We start from the raw sequence: 18610 nt of genomic DNA, 5'->3' as shown, positions 1-18610 counted from the left end.
AGGAGCGAGGGGGCGAGGAGCGAGGGGGCGAGGAGCGAGGGGGCGAGGAGCGAGGGGGCGAGGTGCGAGGGGGCGAGGTGCGAGGGGGCGAGGTGCGAGGGGGCGAGGTGCGAGGGGGCGAGGTGCGAGGGGGCGAGGTGCGAGGGGGCGAGGTGCGAGGGGGCGAGGTGCGAGGGGGCGAGGTGCGAGGGGGCGAGGTGCGAGGGGGCGAGGTGCGAGGGGGCGAGGTGCGAGGGGGCGAGGTGCGAGGGGGCGAGGTGCGAGGGGGCGAGGTGCGAGGGGGCGAGGAGCGAGGGGGCGAGGAGCGAGGGGGCGAGGAGCGAGGGGGCGAGGTGCGAGGGGGCGAGGAGCGAGGGGGCGAGGGGGCGAGGAGCGAGGGCGCGACAGAGCGAGGGCGAGGGGGCGACAGAGCGAGGGCGAGGGGGCGACAGAGCGAGGGCGAGGGGGCGACAGAGCGAGGGCGAGGGGGCGACAGAGCGAGGGCGAGGGGGCGACAGAGCGAGGGCGAGGGGGCGACAGAGCGAGGGCGAGGGGGCGACAGAGCGAGGGCGAGGGGGCGACAGAGCGAGGGCGAGGGGGCGACAGAGCGAGGGCGAGGGGGCGACAGAGCGAGGGGGCGACAGAGCGAGGGCGACAGAGCGAGGGAGACAGAGCGAGGGCGACAGAGCGAGGGCGACAGAGCGAGGGCGACAGAGCGAGGGCGACAGAGCGAGGGCGACAGAGCGAGGGCGACAGAGCGAGGGCGACAGAGCGAGGGCGACAGAGCGAGGGCGACAGAGCGAGGGCGACAGAGCGAGGGCGACAGAGCGAGGGCGACAGAGCGAGGGCGACAGAGCGAGGGCGACAGAGCGAGGGGCGAGGGCGACAGAGCGAGGGGCGAGGGCGACAGAGCGAGGGGCGAGGGCGACAGAGCGAGGGGCGAGCGCGACAGAGCGAGGGAGCGAGCGCGACAGAGCGAGGGAGCGAGCGCGACAGAGCGAGGGAGCGAGCGCGACAGAGCGAGGGAGCGAGGGAGCGAGCGCGACAGAGCGAGGGAGCGAGGGGCGAGCGCGACAGAGCGAGGGAGCGAGCGCGACAGAGCGAGGGAGCGAGCGCGACAGAGCGAGGGAGCGAGCGCGACAGAGCGAGCGCGACAGAGCGAGGGAGCGAGGGCGACAGAGCGAGGGAGCGAGGGCGACAGAGCGAGGGAGCGAGGGCGACAGAGCGAGGGAGCGAGCGCGACAGAGCGAGGGCGACAGAGCGAGGGCGACAGAGCGAGGGAGCGAGGGCGACAGAGCGAGGGAGCGAGGGCGACAGAGCGAGGGAGCGAGGGCGACAGAGCGAGGGAGCGAGGGCGACAGAGCGAGGGAGCGAGGGCGACAGAGCGAGGGCGACAGAGCGAGGGAGCGAGGGCGACAGAGCGAGGGAGCGAGGGCGACAGAGCGAGGGAGCGAGGAGCGAGGGCGACAGGGCGAGGGAGCGAGGGCGACAGGGCGAGGGAGCGAGGGCGACAGGGCGAGGGAGCGAGGGCGACGGGAGCGAGGGCGACAGGGCGAGGGAGCGAGGGCGACAGGGCGAGGGAGCGAGGGCGACAGGGCGAGGGAGCGAGCGCGACAGGGCGAGGGAGCGAGGGCGACAGGGCGAGGGAGCGAGGGAGCGAGGGCGACAGAGCGAGGGAGCGAGGGCGACAGAGCGAGGGAGCGAGGAGCGAGCCAGACAGAGCGAGGGAGCGAGGGCGACAGGGCGAGGGAGCGAGGGCGACAGGGCGAGGGAGCGAGGGCGACAGCGACAGGGCGAGGGAGCGAGGGCGACAGGGCGAGGGAGCGAGCGCGACAGGGCGAGAGAGCGAGCGCGACAGGGCGAGGGAGCGAGCGCGACAGAGCGAGGGAGCGAGGGCGACAGAGCGAGGGAGCGAGGGCGACAGAGCGAGGGAGCGAGGGCGACAGAGCGAGGGAGCGAGGGCGACAGAGCGAGGGAGCGAGGAGCGAGGGCGACAGAGCGAGGGAGCGAGGAGCGAGCCAGACAGAGCGAGGGAGCGAGCGCGACGGGGCGAGGGAGCGAGCGCGACGGGGCGAGGGAGCGAGCGCGACGGGGCGAGGGAGCGAGCGCGACGGGGCGAGGGAGCGAGCGCGACGGGGCGAGGGAGCGAGCGCGACGGGGCGAGGGAGCGAGCGCGACGGGGCGAGGGAGCGAGGGAGCGAGCGCGACAGGGCGAGGGAGCGAGGGAGCGTGCGCGACAGCGCGAGGGGGCGAGGAGCGAGCGCGAGGGGGCGAGGAGCGAGCGCGAGGGGGCGAGGAGCGAGCGCGAGGGGGCGAGGAGCGAGAGCGAGGGGGCGAGGAGCGAGCGCGACAGAGCGAGGGGGCGAGGAGCGAGCGCGACAGAGCGAGGGGGCGAGGAGCGAGCGCGACAGAGCGAGGGGGCGAGGAGCGAGCGCGACAGAGCGAGGGGGCGAGGAGCGAGCGCGACAGAGCGAGGGGGCGAGGAGCGAGCGCGACAGAGCGAGGGGGCGAGGAGCGAGCGCGACAGAGCGAGGGGGCGAGGAGCGAGCGCGACAGAGCGAGGGGGCGAGGTGCGAGCGGGCGAGGTGCGAGGGGGCGAGGAGCGAGGGGGCGAGGAGCGAGGGGGCGAGGAGCGAGGGGGCGAGGAGCGAGGGGGCGAGGAGCGAGGGGGCGAGGAGCGAGGGGGCGAGGAGCGAGGGGGCGAGGAGCGAGGGGGCGAGGAGCGAGGGGGCGAGGAGCGAGGGGGCGAGCGCGACAGAGCGAGGGAGCGAGCGCGACAGAGCGAGGGAGCGAGGGAGCGAGCGCGACAGAGCGAGGGAGCGAGGGAGCGAGCGCGACAGAGCGAGGGGGCGAGGGAGCGAGGGCGACAGAGCGAGGGCGACAGAGCGAGGGCGACAGAGCGAGGGCGACAGAGCGAGGGCGACAGAGCGAGGGCGACAGAGCGAGGGCGACAGAGCGAGGGCGACAGAGCGAGGGCGACAGAGCGAGGGCGACAGAGCGAGGGCGACAGAGCGAGGGCGACAGAGCGAGGGCGACAGAGCGAGGGCGACAGAGCGAGGGCGACAGAGCGAGGGCGACAGAGCCAGAGCGAGGAGCGAGGGAGCCAGAGCGAGGAGCGAGGGAGCCAGAGCGAGGAGCGAGGGAGCCAGAGCGAGGAGCGAGGGAGCCAGAGCGAGGAGCGAGGGAGCCAGAGCGAGGAGCGAGGGAGCCAGTGCGAGGAGCGAGGGAGCCAGAGCGAGGAGCGAGGGAGCCAGAGACAGCCACAGAGACAGCGAGGCACAGAGAGAGAGAGACAGGGGTGGGGGGAAAGGGAGAAAAGGGTATTTATCCAGTTGAGCAAGTAGGGGAAACGGGTGGAGGAAGAGACTATTTCTGCCTCAGCTGATACTGGGAAAAATGTTTGCCGTCATGGTTTATTAGGCCTGTGTTATAAAACTCCTCACCCCAACTGATCTTGAAGAAATCCATGAAACATCCACTCATGCATTCAAATATTTATAGAAAAACTCAATATTTCACCAAATTTTACCCAAATTTTCAACAGATTAATTTACCCCTGTGGATGATTTCCATTTTGTAGGAACAAAGAACAGTGCTGGATAAGCATTTTGAAATCAATACCCTTCACAGGACTTACTCAGAAAATAGCTGCATCTGAACTAGCTTACATAGTTCCCAGTGGTTATTTCCCCTTTCATTGCTGTAGAGACAAGCAACGCCACTGACCGAAGTGCTGCTTTATTTCTTTATCAGAACAAGACTGGTAAATCAGGTGATCACCACTGTGATCATTAGAGAATTCAATATCCTTGACTGTAGGTACTATGGTCTTATCTCACAATTACAAAGTCAGAAAAGAATGAGCACAACAGATTTAGTTACTCAGGGTATTTGTTCACAGCCAATGCAAGCTTCATTATTCAATGCTGAAAATACATTAAGCACAAATGAACCATTGTTTGCAAGTACGTGTCTGCTAATTATTTCTTTGGATGTGTACACAAAAGCAAAAACAAAAAGCATGCATGTCTTTCTATCTTTACCTTGTCCATCTGGTGTTTCACCAAAGGGATTCACTTCTACCTGAGTGGCATCAACTTTCAAAAACAGACTATACAGTTTCTGAATCTCTTCTGCAGCCTGTTTAATAAAAGATAATTCACTTAGAAAACTGAAAATGTGCATAGGTGAATAGAAAAAAATTGTTCCTATGTACAAAACAGCATGACAGCAATGCTAGTTCTACTAAAAATATAACACATTTCTCTTCCATCAACTTAAATACTCCTGCTCAGACTAGCATTACTTATCATTACACTGAGGTAAATAGATGTAACACAATGAGGAGGATCATTCCCAATCATCCCTCATTTATTTATGAGAAAGCAATGCAGGACAATAAAAAAGTCAAGTACTACCAGTTCGAAAATTATTAGCTTCATACGACAGTATTACGATCACCTGGTTCACAGTTTCTATTAATTTTCCAGAGGTAACTTTTAATTTGGAATTTAATTTTTTTTTTTAATGCAGGACAAATGAAAACACCTGGTTTGAGAAGCTGGCTAGCAAACCTAGGGTGGTTACAAAACAAAATGTTTATTTAATAATGCCATTATGGGAGTGTGAAGTCCCTAAACAATGGGAACTACTCTGAACTTCTTGATGAAGATGGTGTGTCTGCAGCTTCCTCAATCAGGGGTTTAAATTTTTCATATGATTTCCCAGAACAAGAAGATTTGGAGTTGGAAATAATTAGTTTAAATTGCTATCAGAGACATCCCACATGTGACAATTTGCTGTGGAGATAGATGATGCAGGGGGTGCCTGTTGGTGTTTTGATCTGTGTGCTTGCTGAAAGACAAGCTTTTGAGAAGCTGTTGGCTTCAGACACACAGAGAAAGCAATTGGCTTTGAAAGCAGCTGGACTCAGGAGCAAAGAGGCCATCAGGAACCCGGAGTGTTTCTGTTTTGAGGCTGGCCTGTGCTCAAGCTGGGAAGTCTAGATCCGAGAGATTTTATACCCCAGAAGATAGCTGAGAAATTAAGGAAATTTGAAATGAATTCCTAAGCGCCATGGTACACTTTGGATTGGTCCCAGGAGAAGTGAGCAAACCCCAAAGATCCTGTCAAGTATCGGGGAACTCTTGGGGTGAAAGTAAAAGTCAAACGGGAATGTTCTGCTGAGATTTAGTGATTAAAATATATGTTGCCAAATTTTAGTGTTAAGTTAGTAGTGTTTAGCTTCGTTTAATTCCTATACAGTAAAGTTCTTTTTGTTTAAAACATGAAATCTTTTGACGTAATTCTTTCTGTAATAACTGGGAATTCAATTTTCTTTTTTTTTTTAAAAGTTAACGGTTACTATAGTGCAAAGTTATACTGTCACTTCAAAAGACTAATGTGCAGAAAAAAAAGTACTTTGGAACATTAGACAACAGGGTCTCGTCCCACATCCCACTTCATTGCATTAGGTATCTGAATATACAAATTTGGTCTAACGTAACTAATGGGATTACTGATGGCTGTAATTCTTGGAATGTAATAGTTTCTTTTATTTTCTTTCCATTAGAAGCATTCTTTGATGTAGTTAAGACTGGTAATCTGGTACACAGTTTTATTAATATAGCTGAAAATGGGCTTATCGGCAAAAAACAGCATTTTTAATAAGTGTGTCCAGTCCTCCACCTGTGACTAACTGGATTTAAAGTCACTGAAAAATGACAAAAAAAATTATTGAACCATTTAATAATTTAATTTGTGTACATTAGTGAGTTACTTAGTAAATTAAGTACTTTTTAATATGAAAGAACTTTAAAAATGTGCTTACTGGTCCCTGTGCATCTAAGAAAGTGAATGCAATTTGAAGAGTCTTCCCCCTACCAGCGCAATCAGCAGAATCTCTCAATTTTGACCTTAATGCATGGTCAGATTTGTAGATGGGGCTTGATCCAGTGAATTAAATCTTGAACCAGCACAAACAAACAGCGGAAAACACGAATCTAAGAGGTTTGAGGCCTAACTCATGTTTAATATTTCCCGATCTTTTGCATTGGTTCTGGCCGATTGCACTGGAATCAGGTTGCAAAGTTAACAGAATCTCAGGCTCTTTACTTCCAAAAGTACAACTTCAAATTCTACTCTGTTAAAGCGCTTTGGATAAATGCGAGCTATTGAGTACCACTTTAAGGAACCAAGAATACTTAATGAGTAGCGCATTAATAATTAGGAATGAAAAAATTAAGAGTAAGATTTGCAGACGGAAGAGCACACAGGTGTAATATTTTATTGTAAATATGCACAGTGACGCAGTGCTTAGCACCGCAGCCTCACAGCTCCAGCAACCCGGGTTCAATTCTGGGTACTGCCTGTGTGGAGTTTGCAAGTTCTCCCTGTGTCTGCGTGGGTTTCCTCCGGGTGCTCCGGTCTCCTCCCACAAGCCAAAAGACTTGCAGGTTGGTAGGTAAATTGGCCATTATAAAATTGCCCCTAGTATAGGGGAATGATAGGGACAGATGGGGATGTGGTCGGAATATGGGATGAGTGTAGGATTAGTATAAATGGGTGGTTAATGGTCGGCACAGACTCGGTGGGCCGAAGGGCCTGTTTCAGTGCTGTATCTCTAAAGTGGGCGGCACAGTGGTGCAGTGGTTAGCACTGCAGCCTCACAGCTCCAGCGACCCGGGTTCAATTCTGGATAGTGCCTGTGTGGAGTTTGCAAGTTCTCCCTGTGTCTGCATGGGTTTCCTCCGGGTGCTCCGGTTTCCTCCCACATGCCAAAAGATTTGCAGGTTGATAGGTAAATTGGCTATTATAAATTGCCACTAGTATAGGTAGGTGGTAGGGAAACACAGGTTGGGATGTGGTAGGAATATGGAATTAGTGTAGGATTAGTATAAATGGGTGGTTGATGGTCAGCACAGACTCGGTGGGCCGAAGGGCCTGTTTCAGTGTTGTATCTCTAAACTAAACTAAAAAGATTAAAGCAGTATAACAGAGAAAAACTATTTTCTTCAGTAAACTTCAAAATGTATGGTTTTTAGAAAAAATATATATATTTTACTTGTGAGTACAGGACTGAGATGAGGAGAAATTTCTTCACCCAGAGAGTGGTGAGCCTGTGGAATTCGCTACCAGAGAAAGCAGTTGAGGCCAAAACATCGTATGTTTTCAAAAAGGGGTTAGATATAGCTCTTGGATCTAAAGGGATCAAAGGGTATGGGGCGAAAGCCAGAACAGGCTATTGAGTTGGATGATGAGCCATGATCATAACAAATGGCGGAGCAGGCTCGAAGGGTCGAATGGCCTACTCCTGCTCCTATTTTCTATGTTTCTATGACACGAGGCAGCTTGCATTAGATGCAGGCACTGACTTATTTTCAGCTAGATTCAGTGAGTGCCTGTCCTAACAATGGCAGCCTCTCCTTTCCCTCCAGAACAGTGATTGATTTACAATCTGGGAGCAGCACACTCAGCAATATAATAAATCATTTTCTGCTCAATTAAAGAGACATACATGCAAACAATTGTTGCTCTTTTACCTGTTGTTGCAGTAGACCTTTAAATCCTATATTGGCAGCCATTCGAAGTGCTTGATCGCCTCTAACTCCTTCAAAGATATCAATGACCTCCTAAGAAATAAAGCCAAAAGAATAAGTTGAGAAAAGTTAGTAAACATTTCAAGATCTTGAATACGAACAACATATGCTTCACATACTAGCAGTTAAAATGTGGGAAGCTGCTAGTTAATTTGTAGCTGTCTTTAAAATTAATAAAAGAATCTATATAAAAACTGTAAATATTAGATCTGTCTTTGATATGCTATGCTGACAAGACAATATAACACCAGTTTTTCATTTAATTACCATACAAATAGCAAAAACAAATATCTATTAAAGGTTTGAAAAATTCTTCAAAAAATTCCATGATGACTGACCACAGTTCAGTTTCTTGTATTAAGCAACGTATAGTATGGTTTCCACAATCACTTCAGGTTAACAGCATACCTTAAATATTAACTCGGGTTTGGTGGCTGCCACTTCCTCAATGTCCATTCCTCCCTGGGGGCTGCCAACTATAACTGGTCCATTGCAGGCTCTGTCCATCAGAATAGCTAAATATGTTTCTCTGGAAATATCCAAGGCCTCTGCCACCATCACCTTCATATTCACATCAAATAGAAAAATGTTATTTATCTTAATAGCACTAATTTAGCTATTGATCTTAAATGATGCTTTTGCAGCTTTTGACTCTATGCAGTAATTAATGTGCGGTCAAGCAATTGGTTGCATTAATAACAATACATTCAAATACATGATTTCATTATCTGAAATTGAAAATGTCAATAGACATTTAACTTGCAGTTCACAAATAATGGTATATCAATTCATTTCTTTTCACTTTTGTCCCTGCCCCTTACCTTGTTAACTTTGACACCTTCCTTTGCAGTCTGCTTTGTAACAAGGTTGTACCCAAGCATTTGTTTTGCCAGCTGCCCAACATCATCAGGGCTACAAATATATATAAAAAATGAATTTTTAATTTGACCCCTTTTTGTTATTTTAGTTTGATTACATTTTCACACCTTGTCTGTAAACCTACTGTTCAACACATCATATTGTCACCTCTAAAAGCAATGTCCAACTTGACAAATCTTTTAACAAAGAAACTGAAAAAATATATATGGACACACTGGCCCATGGCCCAAAGCTGCCTAAATTTTCAATTCCTGACAAAATATATCATGCTCCAGTAACCACTTTCCTCTGTCGCACAGCTTAATGCCACTAGAAGTCACAAGTGAGCGATGCAAGTATTAGAGCTCACTCTATAGGCAACATTTTGGCACTGCAACAGCTAATCTAGTCCACTGCTCATTTCCCAAAAGACTATTTTCTGCTGGTCTTTTAAACCTTGGCCGCAGAGGATTTTGAACTCCAACTTCGAGTTAGAAAGTTCTGCTCAACGGCCTTTTTTTAAGAAAGCATCTTGTCATTTCTAAATAAATTGAGATAATTTTAATGAAGTGTAAATACACAAATTAGTCTCCAGTGGTGATGCTCACAGTAAATCGGATTTATTTTTATATTAATGACAGAAGCAGCATACTATGCAAGATTGTGTTTAAATTAGCCTATTTCTTCAATACCACAATGTCTGATTTTTGTAAATGTTGAGCTTAATTGTTGATATCTTTGAAAATGATTGTAAAGGTACATCTATAAGCCAAAATAAACCAGATGAAATAGCTCTGTTAGTTTATAGTTGTTGTACACTTTGAATGACCTGAACTATGAAATCTGAAGTATGGCATCTGAGAGACAGACAGAAACAGAGACAGATGAGAGACAGAATTAATGCTTCTTTTATGCTAAACAATTAGAGCGCAAATAGCTTAGAATATTTTGAACCTTTTATCATGCTTACGAGATGTGCAACAATGAAAAAATACAGACTCAAACTGAAGAGTAAATTGAATTTACCTTTTTAAAAAAATGGACAATGCCTCAAAAGATGGCCGCATACGTATTTAAACATTGCCACTCTGTCTGTTTAGAACAAAGGATGCCTAACCAGGTTGAGAGATGTCAATTAACCCCCTTCCTGAAACATTCCTGAATTGAATGGGCTTCTACTGAAACAAAGAAGGTATCAGGTGGAAACATCATAACTGGATTATTCTCATCCTGAGTCACTGCGTGATCATCATGGGGGAAGAGACAAAAGCGTCTCTTACCAGAATCTGATGTCACACACCTTTACCTTAAAAAGGCAGCTCCCTCTCTCTCAGGAGCATATTTGCTTTCATTTTTCCATCTGAAAGTTTATTGCCTACACTGATCACTCTGTAAATAAAAATTGAAAATTGACCTTTTACTAGTTTGAACCCATGTCCCCCAATTCTACTAAGGTTTCATTTACATCTTCACAATCTGTATAACTCTATAAGATCACCTTTCCGACATATCCATTCTAGGCTGAAAAGTCCATGTTTCTCCGGTGTTTTCACGCATATTAAACCACCATCACTAGGAATCAACCGCATAACTGTTCATTGCATTCTCCAGCATTTGAATGTCTCTTTTTGAAACGAGTCTGGATGTAGTTTTTAAGATATCATCCATGCAGTGCACTAGAAAGTTTAAATCACCATCTCCTCTGAAATATACTACTGTTTTGGTTACGTAATTCAACAACCTACTGATTTTGTTGACCGCATATGTTCAATGTCAAGTCTAGTGAAACTCCTAGCCTCTTTCAGCTTCTACCTTTGCTACTTGAACATCATTCATGAAGCATATGCGTCATCTATTTTTCTTCCTATGCTATGCATTTTATACATGTCTGGATTATGTCTCAGTTGCCATTGTCCTGCCTACATATATACCTTGTCCATTCATTCTGTGACTTCTGAACAGCCTTTTCCAGTTCCAAAGCACCTCTTAGTATGATATTATTTGCAAACTTGACTGTTCAAGATACTTGAAACATTAAACTACATTTCTCAATAAAATTTGGAACATACTTTTTAGTTAAATGAACTCCTCCCTTCAGTCCACTAGTGAAGCTGCCCTTTCCTCTGCCACCAGCCAGGATTTGAGCTTTTAAAACAATTTCTTTTGCCTCTGTTGGGAGAAAAGCAGAATTAAAATACCAATTATATTCGGCTATGAATATAACGGCCTGTTGTGGTTTGTAGAACAATATTTACAGGAAAATGATTAGCTTGCAAATCACAGGCAATATTAGTGATATACACATTCAGTTGATATATTTCACTTTTCTCTACCTTAACACAATCAACCTGTGTCTTAAAAACAATAATGCTGCTATAGTAGAGAAATGTCACACAAATATGTTAAGCATTCACCTAATTGTCACCAACAGTAATTTCTAGGCTATGATAATTAATAGCCTTTTACACAACATCAAAACTTTCTCAAATTAGTCATGGGGTCTGTAGCATTGTGGTAATGTTACTGGACCAGTAATTCAGAGGTCTGGACTAACGTTCTGGAGACAAGAGTTCAAATCTCACCACTCCAGCAGGTGGAATTTTAATTCAATTATTTAATAAAACTGGAATTTAAAAAAAAGTTAGTTTCAGTGATAATCATGAAACTACTCGATTGTTGCCAAAAACCTTCTGGTTCACTAATGTCTTTTAAGGAAGGAAATCTGCTCTTTAAATGGTTTGGCCTACATGTGACTCCAGATCCACAGCAATGTGGTCCAACATTCTGCCAAGCCTCAAAGGAGTGATATGTCATGTGGTTGATATCCTGGTGCATGGAACTTCCATTAAAGAACATGACCATACAGTAAAAGCGGTTTTAAGTTGTCTTCAGGACAAAGGGCTCAAGCTTAACGAGAAGTGTGAATTCTCGAAGATGTCCATCTGTTTCTTGGGACACATCATACGAACATACGTACATACAAATTAGAAGCCGGAGTAGGCTACTCAGCCCCTGAAGCCTGCTTCGCATTCAATAAGATCATGGCTGATCTGATTGTAAACCCAACTCCCCATTCCCGCCTACCCCCGATAACCTTTCACCCCTTGTTTATCAAGAATCTATTTACCTCTGCCTTAAAAATATTCAAAGGATCTGCTTCCATCGCCGTTTGAGGAACAGAGTTTCAAAGACTCCCCCTCAGAGAAAAAGATTTCACATCTCTGTCTTAAATGGGTGACCCCTTATTTGTCAACAGTGAGCTCTAGTTCTACATGCTCCCACAAAAGGGAACATCCTTTCCACATCCACCTCGTCAAGACCCCTCAGGATCTTATATGTTTCAATCAAGTTACCTCTTGTATTCTAAACTCCAGCAGATACAAGCTTAGCCTGTCCAACCTTTCCTCATAAGACAACCCGCCCACTCCAGGTATTAGTCCAGTAAACCTTCACTGAACTTTAACCTTTTGTGATTCATGCACTAGGACACCCAGACAATATGCTTCTTTTTTATTCTTCCTGCCAAAATGGACAATTTCACATTTTCCCACATAATACCCCATTTGTCAGATCTTTTCCCACTCACTTAACCTATCTATATCCCTTTGTAGCCTCATGCCCTCTTCACGACTTACTTTCCTACCCATCTTTGTGTCATCAGCAAATTTAGCAACCATACCTTTGGTCCCTTCATCCAAGTCATTGATATAAATTGCAAAAAGTTGAGGCCCCAGCACCGATCCCTGGAGCACGCCACTTGTTACATCTTGCCAACCAGAAAATGGTCCCATTTAAGCCTACTCTGTTTCCGTTTAGCTAGCCGATCTTCTATACATGCCAACGTGTTATCCCCTACACCATCAGCTTTTATTTTCCGCAATAAACTTTGATGTGGCTCTATATCAAATGCCTTCTGGAAATCTAAATATAGTACATCCACCGGTTCCCCTTTATCCACAGCACATGTAACTCCCTCAAAAGAACTCCAATAAATTGGTTAAACATGATTTCCCTTTCACAAAACCATGTTGACTCTGACTGATTACCCTGAATTGTTCTAAGTGCCCTGCTATAACGTCGGTAATAATAGCTAACATTTTCTCTGTGACAGATGTTAAGCTAACCTGCCTGTAGTTTCCTGTTTTCTGTCTCCTCCCCTTTTGAATAAAGGAGTTACATTCGCTATTTTCCAATCTAATGGAACCTTCCCCGAATCTAGGGAATTTTGGAAAATTGAAACGAACGCATCAACTATCTCACTCGCCACTTCTTTTAACACCCTAGGATGAAGTCCATCAGGACCCAGGGACTTGTCAGCCCACAGCTCCAACAATTTGCTCAGTACCACTTCGCTGGTGATGGTAATTTTCTTGAGTTCCTCCCTCCCTTCCATTTGCTGATTTACAGCTATTTTTGGGATGTTACTTGTATCCTCTATAGCGAAGACCAATGCAAAATACATCGTAAGTAACAACGGCATAATGGCAGACCCACAAAAGACGAGAGACATTAATGAGTTTACAACTCCAACAGCTCCAAAGATTTCTTGGAATGGTGATCAGTTAGCCAAATTTTTACCTCATCTAGCACAGGTAACCGAGCCACTTGAAAATAGATCAAGTGTGGTGCTGGAGTTGGCATCAACAGTAGGCATTTCAAAAGATTCAAGAAATGCTCATATCGCCTGACATCTTAACACAATATAACCCTACACTACCAACAGCGATCACTGCAGGTGCCTCATTCATAGGGCTAGGGGCAGTCCTTTTCTAAGAACAGCCTGATGGTTGTCCATGGCCAATCTACTATGCATCAAGAGCTTTGTGCAAGACAGGCAGCAGATATGCTGTAATAAAAAGAAGCACCTGCAGTCATGTGGCCTTGCGAGAAGTTCTCTGATTACATTATGGAACTGAAAGTCATCATTGAGATAGACCACAACCCATTAGTTTCCTTACTGGATAAGGAGATCACAAAAATGCCTCCAAGAAATCAGGTTACGATTGATGTGATATACGTACGAGACCAGATATGTTCAAGGAAAGATGCAAACTTCCGCTGATGCCCTATCAAGAGCAACAGTAGACCATCCGACTCAACAGGGTGTGAACTTTGTGAACGATATAGAGTCGTATTCACAATATACTGCACAACAGTGGCTGGCAAGTATACAGAAAAGGCAAAACATTTGTCATGCCCAAAAGCAGGATGAAGAATGTATGCATATACGTCAATGCGGCACACAGGGTTGGCCTCAAGACCACTGTTACGGCCAGGTGAGGATGGGGTCTCAGGCTCCCCTTTCACCCCTTCTCTGGTTTGATCGCAACAGGATTTATTCTTTCTTTTAAACAGTGATTGAACTTACCACCTCAGTGAGCGCTTGCTCCTGTTCGTCTAATGTACTTGCAAAAGAACCAATCATCAGGTTTTTTTGAATTTAAACAAGAAAGATGTAAGTTTATTACTCTTAACACTCTAAACTGGTTAAAATTACGAAAACGACGCTACTTATTCATGCAGACATTCACACAAGAGTCACACACACACAAATAGATTAGAGAGAAAACAGCTTTGGTGGTTGAGGTAGAGTCTGGAATAAATGGAATTTAAATACACTTTCGGTTCCAGAATCCTCAGTTGAAGTAGTCCTTAAGTAAACCTTCTCTGAACTGCTTCCAACGCAGAGAGCCAGAGGCAGAGCGACAGACAGAGACCGAGAGCGAGAGACAGACAGAGACCGAGACCGAGACCGAGAGACCGAGACCGAGACCGAGAGCGAGACCGAGAGCGAGAGCGAGAGCGAGAGCGAGCGAGAGCGAGCGAGAGCGAGCGAGAGCGAGAGCGAGCGAGAGCGAGAGCGAGCGAGAGCGAGAGAGCGAGCGAGAGACAGAGAGCGAGCGAGAGACAGAGAGCGAGCGAGAGACAGAGAGCGAGCGAGAGACAGAGAGCGAGCGAGAGACAGAGAGCGAGCGAGAGACAGAGAGCGAGCGAGAGACAGAGAGCGAGCGAGAGACAGAGAGCGAGCGAGAGACAGAGAGCGAGCGAGAGACAGAGAGCGAGCGAGAGCGAGAGAGCGAGCGAGAGCGAGAGAGCGAGCGAGAGCGAGAGAGCGAGCGAGAGCGAGAGAGCGAGCGAGAGCGAGAGAGCGAGCGAGAGCGAGAGAGCGAGCGAGAGACAGAGAGCGAGCGAGAGACAGAGAGCGAGCGAGAGACAGAGAGCGAGCGAGAGACAGAGAGCGAGCGAGAGCGAGAGAGCGAGCGAGAGCGAGAGAGCGAGCGAGAGACAGAGAGAGCGAGCGAGAGCGAGAGAGCGAGCGAGAGCGAGAGAGCGAGCGAGAGCGAGAGAGCGAGAGAGCGAGCGAGAGCGAGAGAGCGAGCGAGAGCGAGAGAGCGAGCGAGAGCGAGAGAGCGAGCGACAGAGAGCGAGCGAGAGCGAGAGAGCGAGCGAGAGACAGAGAGCGAGCGAGAGACAGAGAGCGAGCGAGAGACAGAGAGCGAGCGAGAGACAGAGAGAGAGCGAGAGACAGAGAGCGAGAGACAGAGAGAGAGCGAGAGACAGAGAGAGAGCGAGAGACAGAGAGAGAGCGAGAGACAGAGAGAGAGCGAGAGACAGAGAGAGAGCGAGAGACAGAGAGAGAGCGAGAGACAGAGAGAGAGCGAGAGACAGAGAGAGAGCGAGAGACAGAGAGAGAGCGAGAGACAGAGAGAGAGCGAGAGACAGAGAGAGAGCGAGAGACAGAGAGAGAGCGAGAGAGACAGAGAGAGAGCGAGAGAGACAGAGAGAGAGCGAGAGAGACAGAGAGAGAGCGAGAGAGCGAGAGACAGAGAGCGAGCGAGAGACAGAGAGCGAGCGAGAGACAGAGAGAGAGCGAGAGACAGAGAGCGAGAGAGACAGAGAGAGAGCGAGAGACAGAGAGAGAGCGAGAGACAGAGAGAGAGCGAGAGACAGAGAGAGAGCGAGAGACAGAGAGAGAGCGAGAGACAGAGAGAGAGCGAGAGACAGAGAGAGAGCGAGAGACAGAGAGAGAGCGAGAGACAGAGAGAGAGCGAGAGACAGAGAGAGAGCGAGAGAGACAGAGAGAGAGCGAGAGAGACAGAGAGAGAGCGAGAGAGACAGAGAGAGAGCGAGAGACAGAGAGAGAGCGAGAGACAGAGAGAGAGCGAGAGACAGAGAGAGAGCGAGAGACAGAGAGAGAGCGAGAGACACAGAGAGAGAGCGAGAGAGACAGAGAGAGAGCGAGAGAGACAGAGAGAGAGCGAGAGAGACAGAGAGAGAGCGAGAGAGACAGAGAGAGAGCGAGAGAGACAGAGAGAGAGCGAGAGAGACAGAGAGAGAGCGAGAGAGACAGAGAGAGAGCGAGAGAGACAGAGAGCGAGAGAGACAGAGAGCGAGAGAGACAGAGAGCGAGAGAGACAGAGAGCGAGAGAGACAGAGAGCGAGAGAGCCAGAGAGACAGAGAGCCAGAGAGCGATAGAGAGACAGACAGCGATAGAGAGACAGACAGCGATAGAGAGACAGACAGCGATAGAGAGACAGACAGCGATAGAGAGACAGACAGACAGAAAGTGAGATGCTCCATGGATGGCTTTTCAGTTACTGCTCTGCTTTCTGTCTGATAAAGCTTACAGTCTCCCCAGAACTGCACAAACAGTCACAGTATTTTTTTTATTATTCATTTCTGTGATGTGGGCATCACTAGCTGGGCCAGCATTTATTGCCCATCCCTAATTGCCCTTGAGAAGGTGGTGGTGAGCTGCCTTCTTGAACTGCTGCAGTCCACGTGGGATAGGTACACCCACAGTGCTGTTAGGAAGGGATTTCCAGGATTTTGACCCAGCGACAGTGAAGGAGTGGCGATATGGTTCCAAGTCAGAACGGTGTGTGGCTTGGAGGGGAACTTGCAGGTGCTGGTGTTCCCATGTCTGCCCTTGTCCTTCTAAGTGGTAGAGGTTGTGGGTTTGGAAGGTGCTGTCGAAGGGGTCTTGGTGGATTGCTGCAGTGCATGTTGTAGATGGCAAACACTGCTGCCACAGTGCATCAGTGGTGGAAGGAGTGAATGTTTGTAGTTGGGTTGCCAGTCAAGCGGGCTGCTTTTTTGTGGAAGGTGTCGAGCTTCTTGAGTGTTGTTGGAGCTGCACCCATCCAGGCAAGTGAAGAGTATTCCATCACACTCCTGACTTGTGTTTTGTAGATGGTGGACAAGCTTTGGAGAGTCAGGTGGTGAGTTACGCACCGCAGGATTCCTAGCCTCTGACCTGCTCTTGTAGCCACAGTGTTTACGTGGTTGGTCCAGTCCAGTTACTGGTCAATGGTAACCCCCAGGATATTGAAAGTGGAGGATTCAGCGATCATAATGTCATTGAATGTCAAGGGAAGGTGGATAGATTCTCTCTTGTTGGAGATGGTTATTGCCTGGCATTTGTGTTGCACGAATGTTACTTGCCACTTATCCGCCCAAGCCTGGATATTGTCCAAGTCTTGCTGCATTTCTAAATGGACTGCTTCAGTATCTGAAGAGTCGCGAATGATGCTGAACATTGTGCAAACACCAGCGAACATCCCCACTTCTGACCTTATGATTGAAGGAAGGTCATTGATGAAGCAGCTGAAGATGGTTGGGCCTAGGACACTACCCTGAGGAACTCGTGCAGTGATATCCTGGAGCCGAGATGATTGACCTCCAACAACCACAACCATCCTCCTTTGTGCTAAGAAAGACTCCAACCAGCGGAGAGTTTTTCCCTTGATTTCCATTGATTCCAGTTTTGCTATGGCTCATTGATGCCATACTCGGTCAAATGCTGCCTTGATACCAGTCACTCTCACCTCACCTCTTGAGCTCAGCTCTTTTAATCCATGTTTGAACCAAGGCTGTGATGAGGTCTGGAGCTGAGTGGTCCTGGCGCAACCCAAACTGAGCGTCACTGAGCAGGTTATTGCTAAGCAAGTGTCGATTGATAGCACTGTTGACTACACCTTCCATCACTTTACTGATGATTGAGAGGAGACTGATGGGGTGGCAATTGGCCGGGTTGGACTTGTCTTGCAGTGGGTGTACAAGACATACCTCGGCAATTTTCGACTTTGCCAGGTAGATGCTAGTGTTGTAGCTGTATTGGAACAGCTTGGCTAGAGGCGCAGCAAGTTCTGGAGCACAGATTTTCAGTACTGTTGCCGGAATGTTGTCAGGGCCCAGTGCCTTCAGTCGTTTCTTGATATCACATGGAGTGAATCGAATTGGCCGAAGTCTGGCATCTGTGATGCTGGGGACTTCAGGAGGAGGCCAAGATGGATCATCAACTCGGCACTTCTGGCTAAGGATTGTTGCAAATGCTGCAGGGCTCCCCCATCATTGAGGATGGGGATATTTGTGGAGCCACCTCCTCCAGTTAGTTGTTTAATTGTCCACCACCATTCACAATGGGTTGTGGCAGGACTGCAGAGCTTAGATCTAATCCGTTGGTTGTGGGATCGCTTAGCTCTATCACATACTGCTTACACAGTTTGGCATGCAAGTAGTGCTGGGTTGTAGCTTCACCAGGTTGACACCTCATTTTGAGGTACGTCTTGTGCTGCTCCTGGCATGCCCTCCTGCACTCTTCATTGAACCAGTGTTGGTCCCCCAGCTTGATGGTAATGGCAGAGTGGGGAATATGCCGGGCCATGAGGTTACAGATTATGGTTGAGTACAATACTGCTGCTGCTGATGGCCCACAGCACCTCATAGATGCCAGTTTTGCATTGCTAAATCTGTTCAAAGTCTATCCCATTTAGCACGGTGGTAGTGCCACACAACACGATGGAGGGTATCCTCAATGTGAAAAGAGAACTTTGTCTCCACAAGCACTCCTACCAATACTGTCATGGACAGATGCATCTGCAGCAGGCAGATTGGTGGGGACGAGGTGAAGTATATTTTTCCCTCACTACCTGCTGCAGACCCAGTCTAGCGGCTGTCCTTTAGGACTTGGCCAGCTCGGTCAGTAGTGGTGCTACCGAGCCAAACTAGGTGATGGGCATTGAATACATTTTGCGCCTTTGCCATCCTCAGTGCTTCCTCGAAGTGCTGTTCAACATGGAGGAGTATTGATTAATCAGCTGAGGGGGGATGGGGGCAGTGTGTGGTAATCAGCAGGAGGTTTCCTTGCCCATGTTTGATCTGATGCCATGAG

At 48.7% G+C, this 18610-nt stretch overlaps 1 protein-coding gene across 2 annotated transcripts in view; it reads right to left on the bottom strand.

The window, feature by feature from the left end:
• Positions 1-18610, bottom strand: part of suclg2 (succinate-CoA ligase GDP-forming subunit beta) — a 447524-nt gene that overhangs the window by 228010 nt on the left and 200904 nt on the right. For both annotated transcript variants that reach the window (XM_068051564.1, XM_068051563.1), the window contains exons 3-7: positions 10505-10604; positions 8399-8489; positions 7986-8138; positions 7521-7610; positions 4023-4119 (exon numbers count right to left, since the gene is read on the bottom strand). In XM_068051564.1, coding sequence (XP_067907665.1) covers positions 4023-4119; positions 7521-7610; positions 7986-8138; positions 8399-8489; positions 10505-10604 — 531 coding nt within the window. The remainder of the gene's footprint in view (positions 1-4022; positions 4120-7520; positions 7611-7985; positions 8139-8398; positions 8490-10504; positions 10605-18610) is intronic.

Source organism: Heterodontus francisci, chromosome 19, assembly GCF_036365525.1.
Source record: "Heterodontus francisci isolate sHetFra1 chromosome 19, sHetFra1.hap1, whole genome shotgun sequence".
NCBI lineage: Eukaryota > Metazoa > Chordata > Chondrichthyes > Heterodontiformes > Heterodontidae > Heterodontus > Heterodontus francisci.
This window is presented reverse-complemented; position numbering and strand designations above follow the sequence as displayed.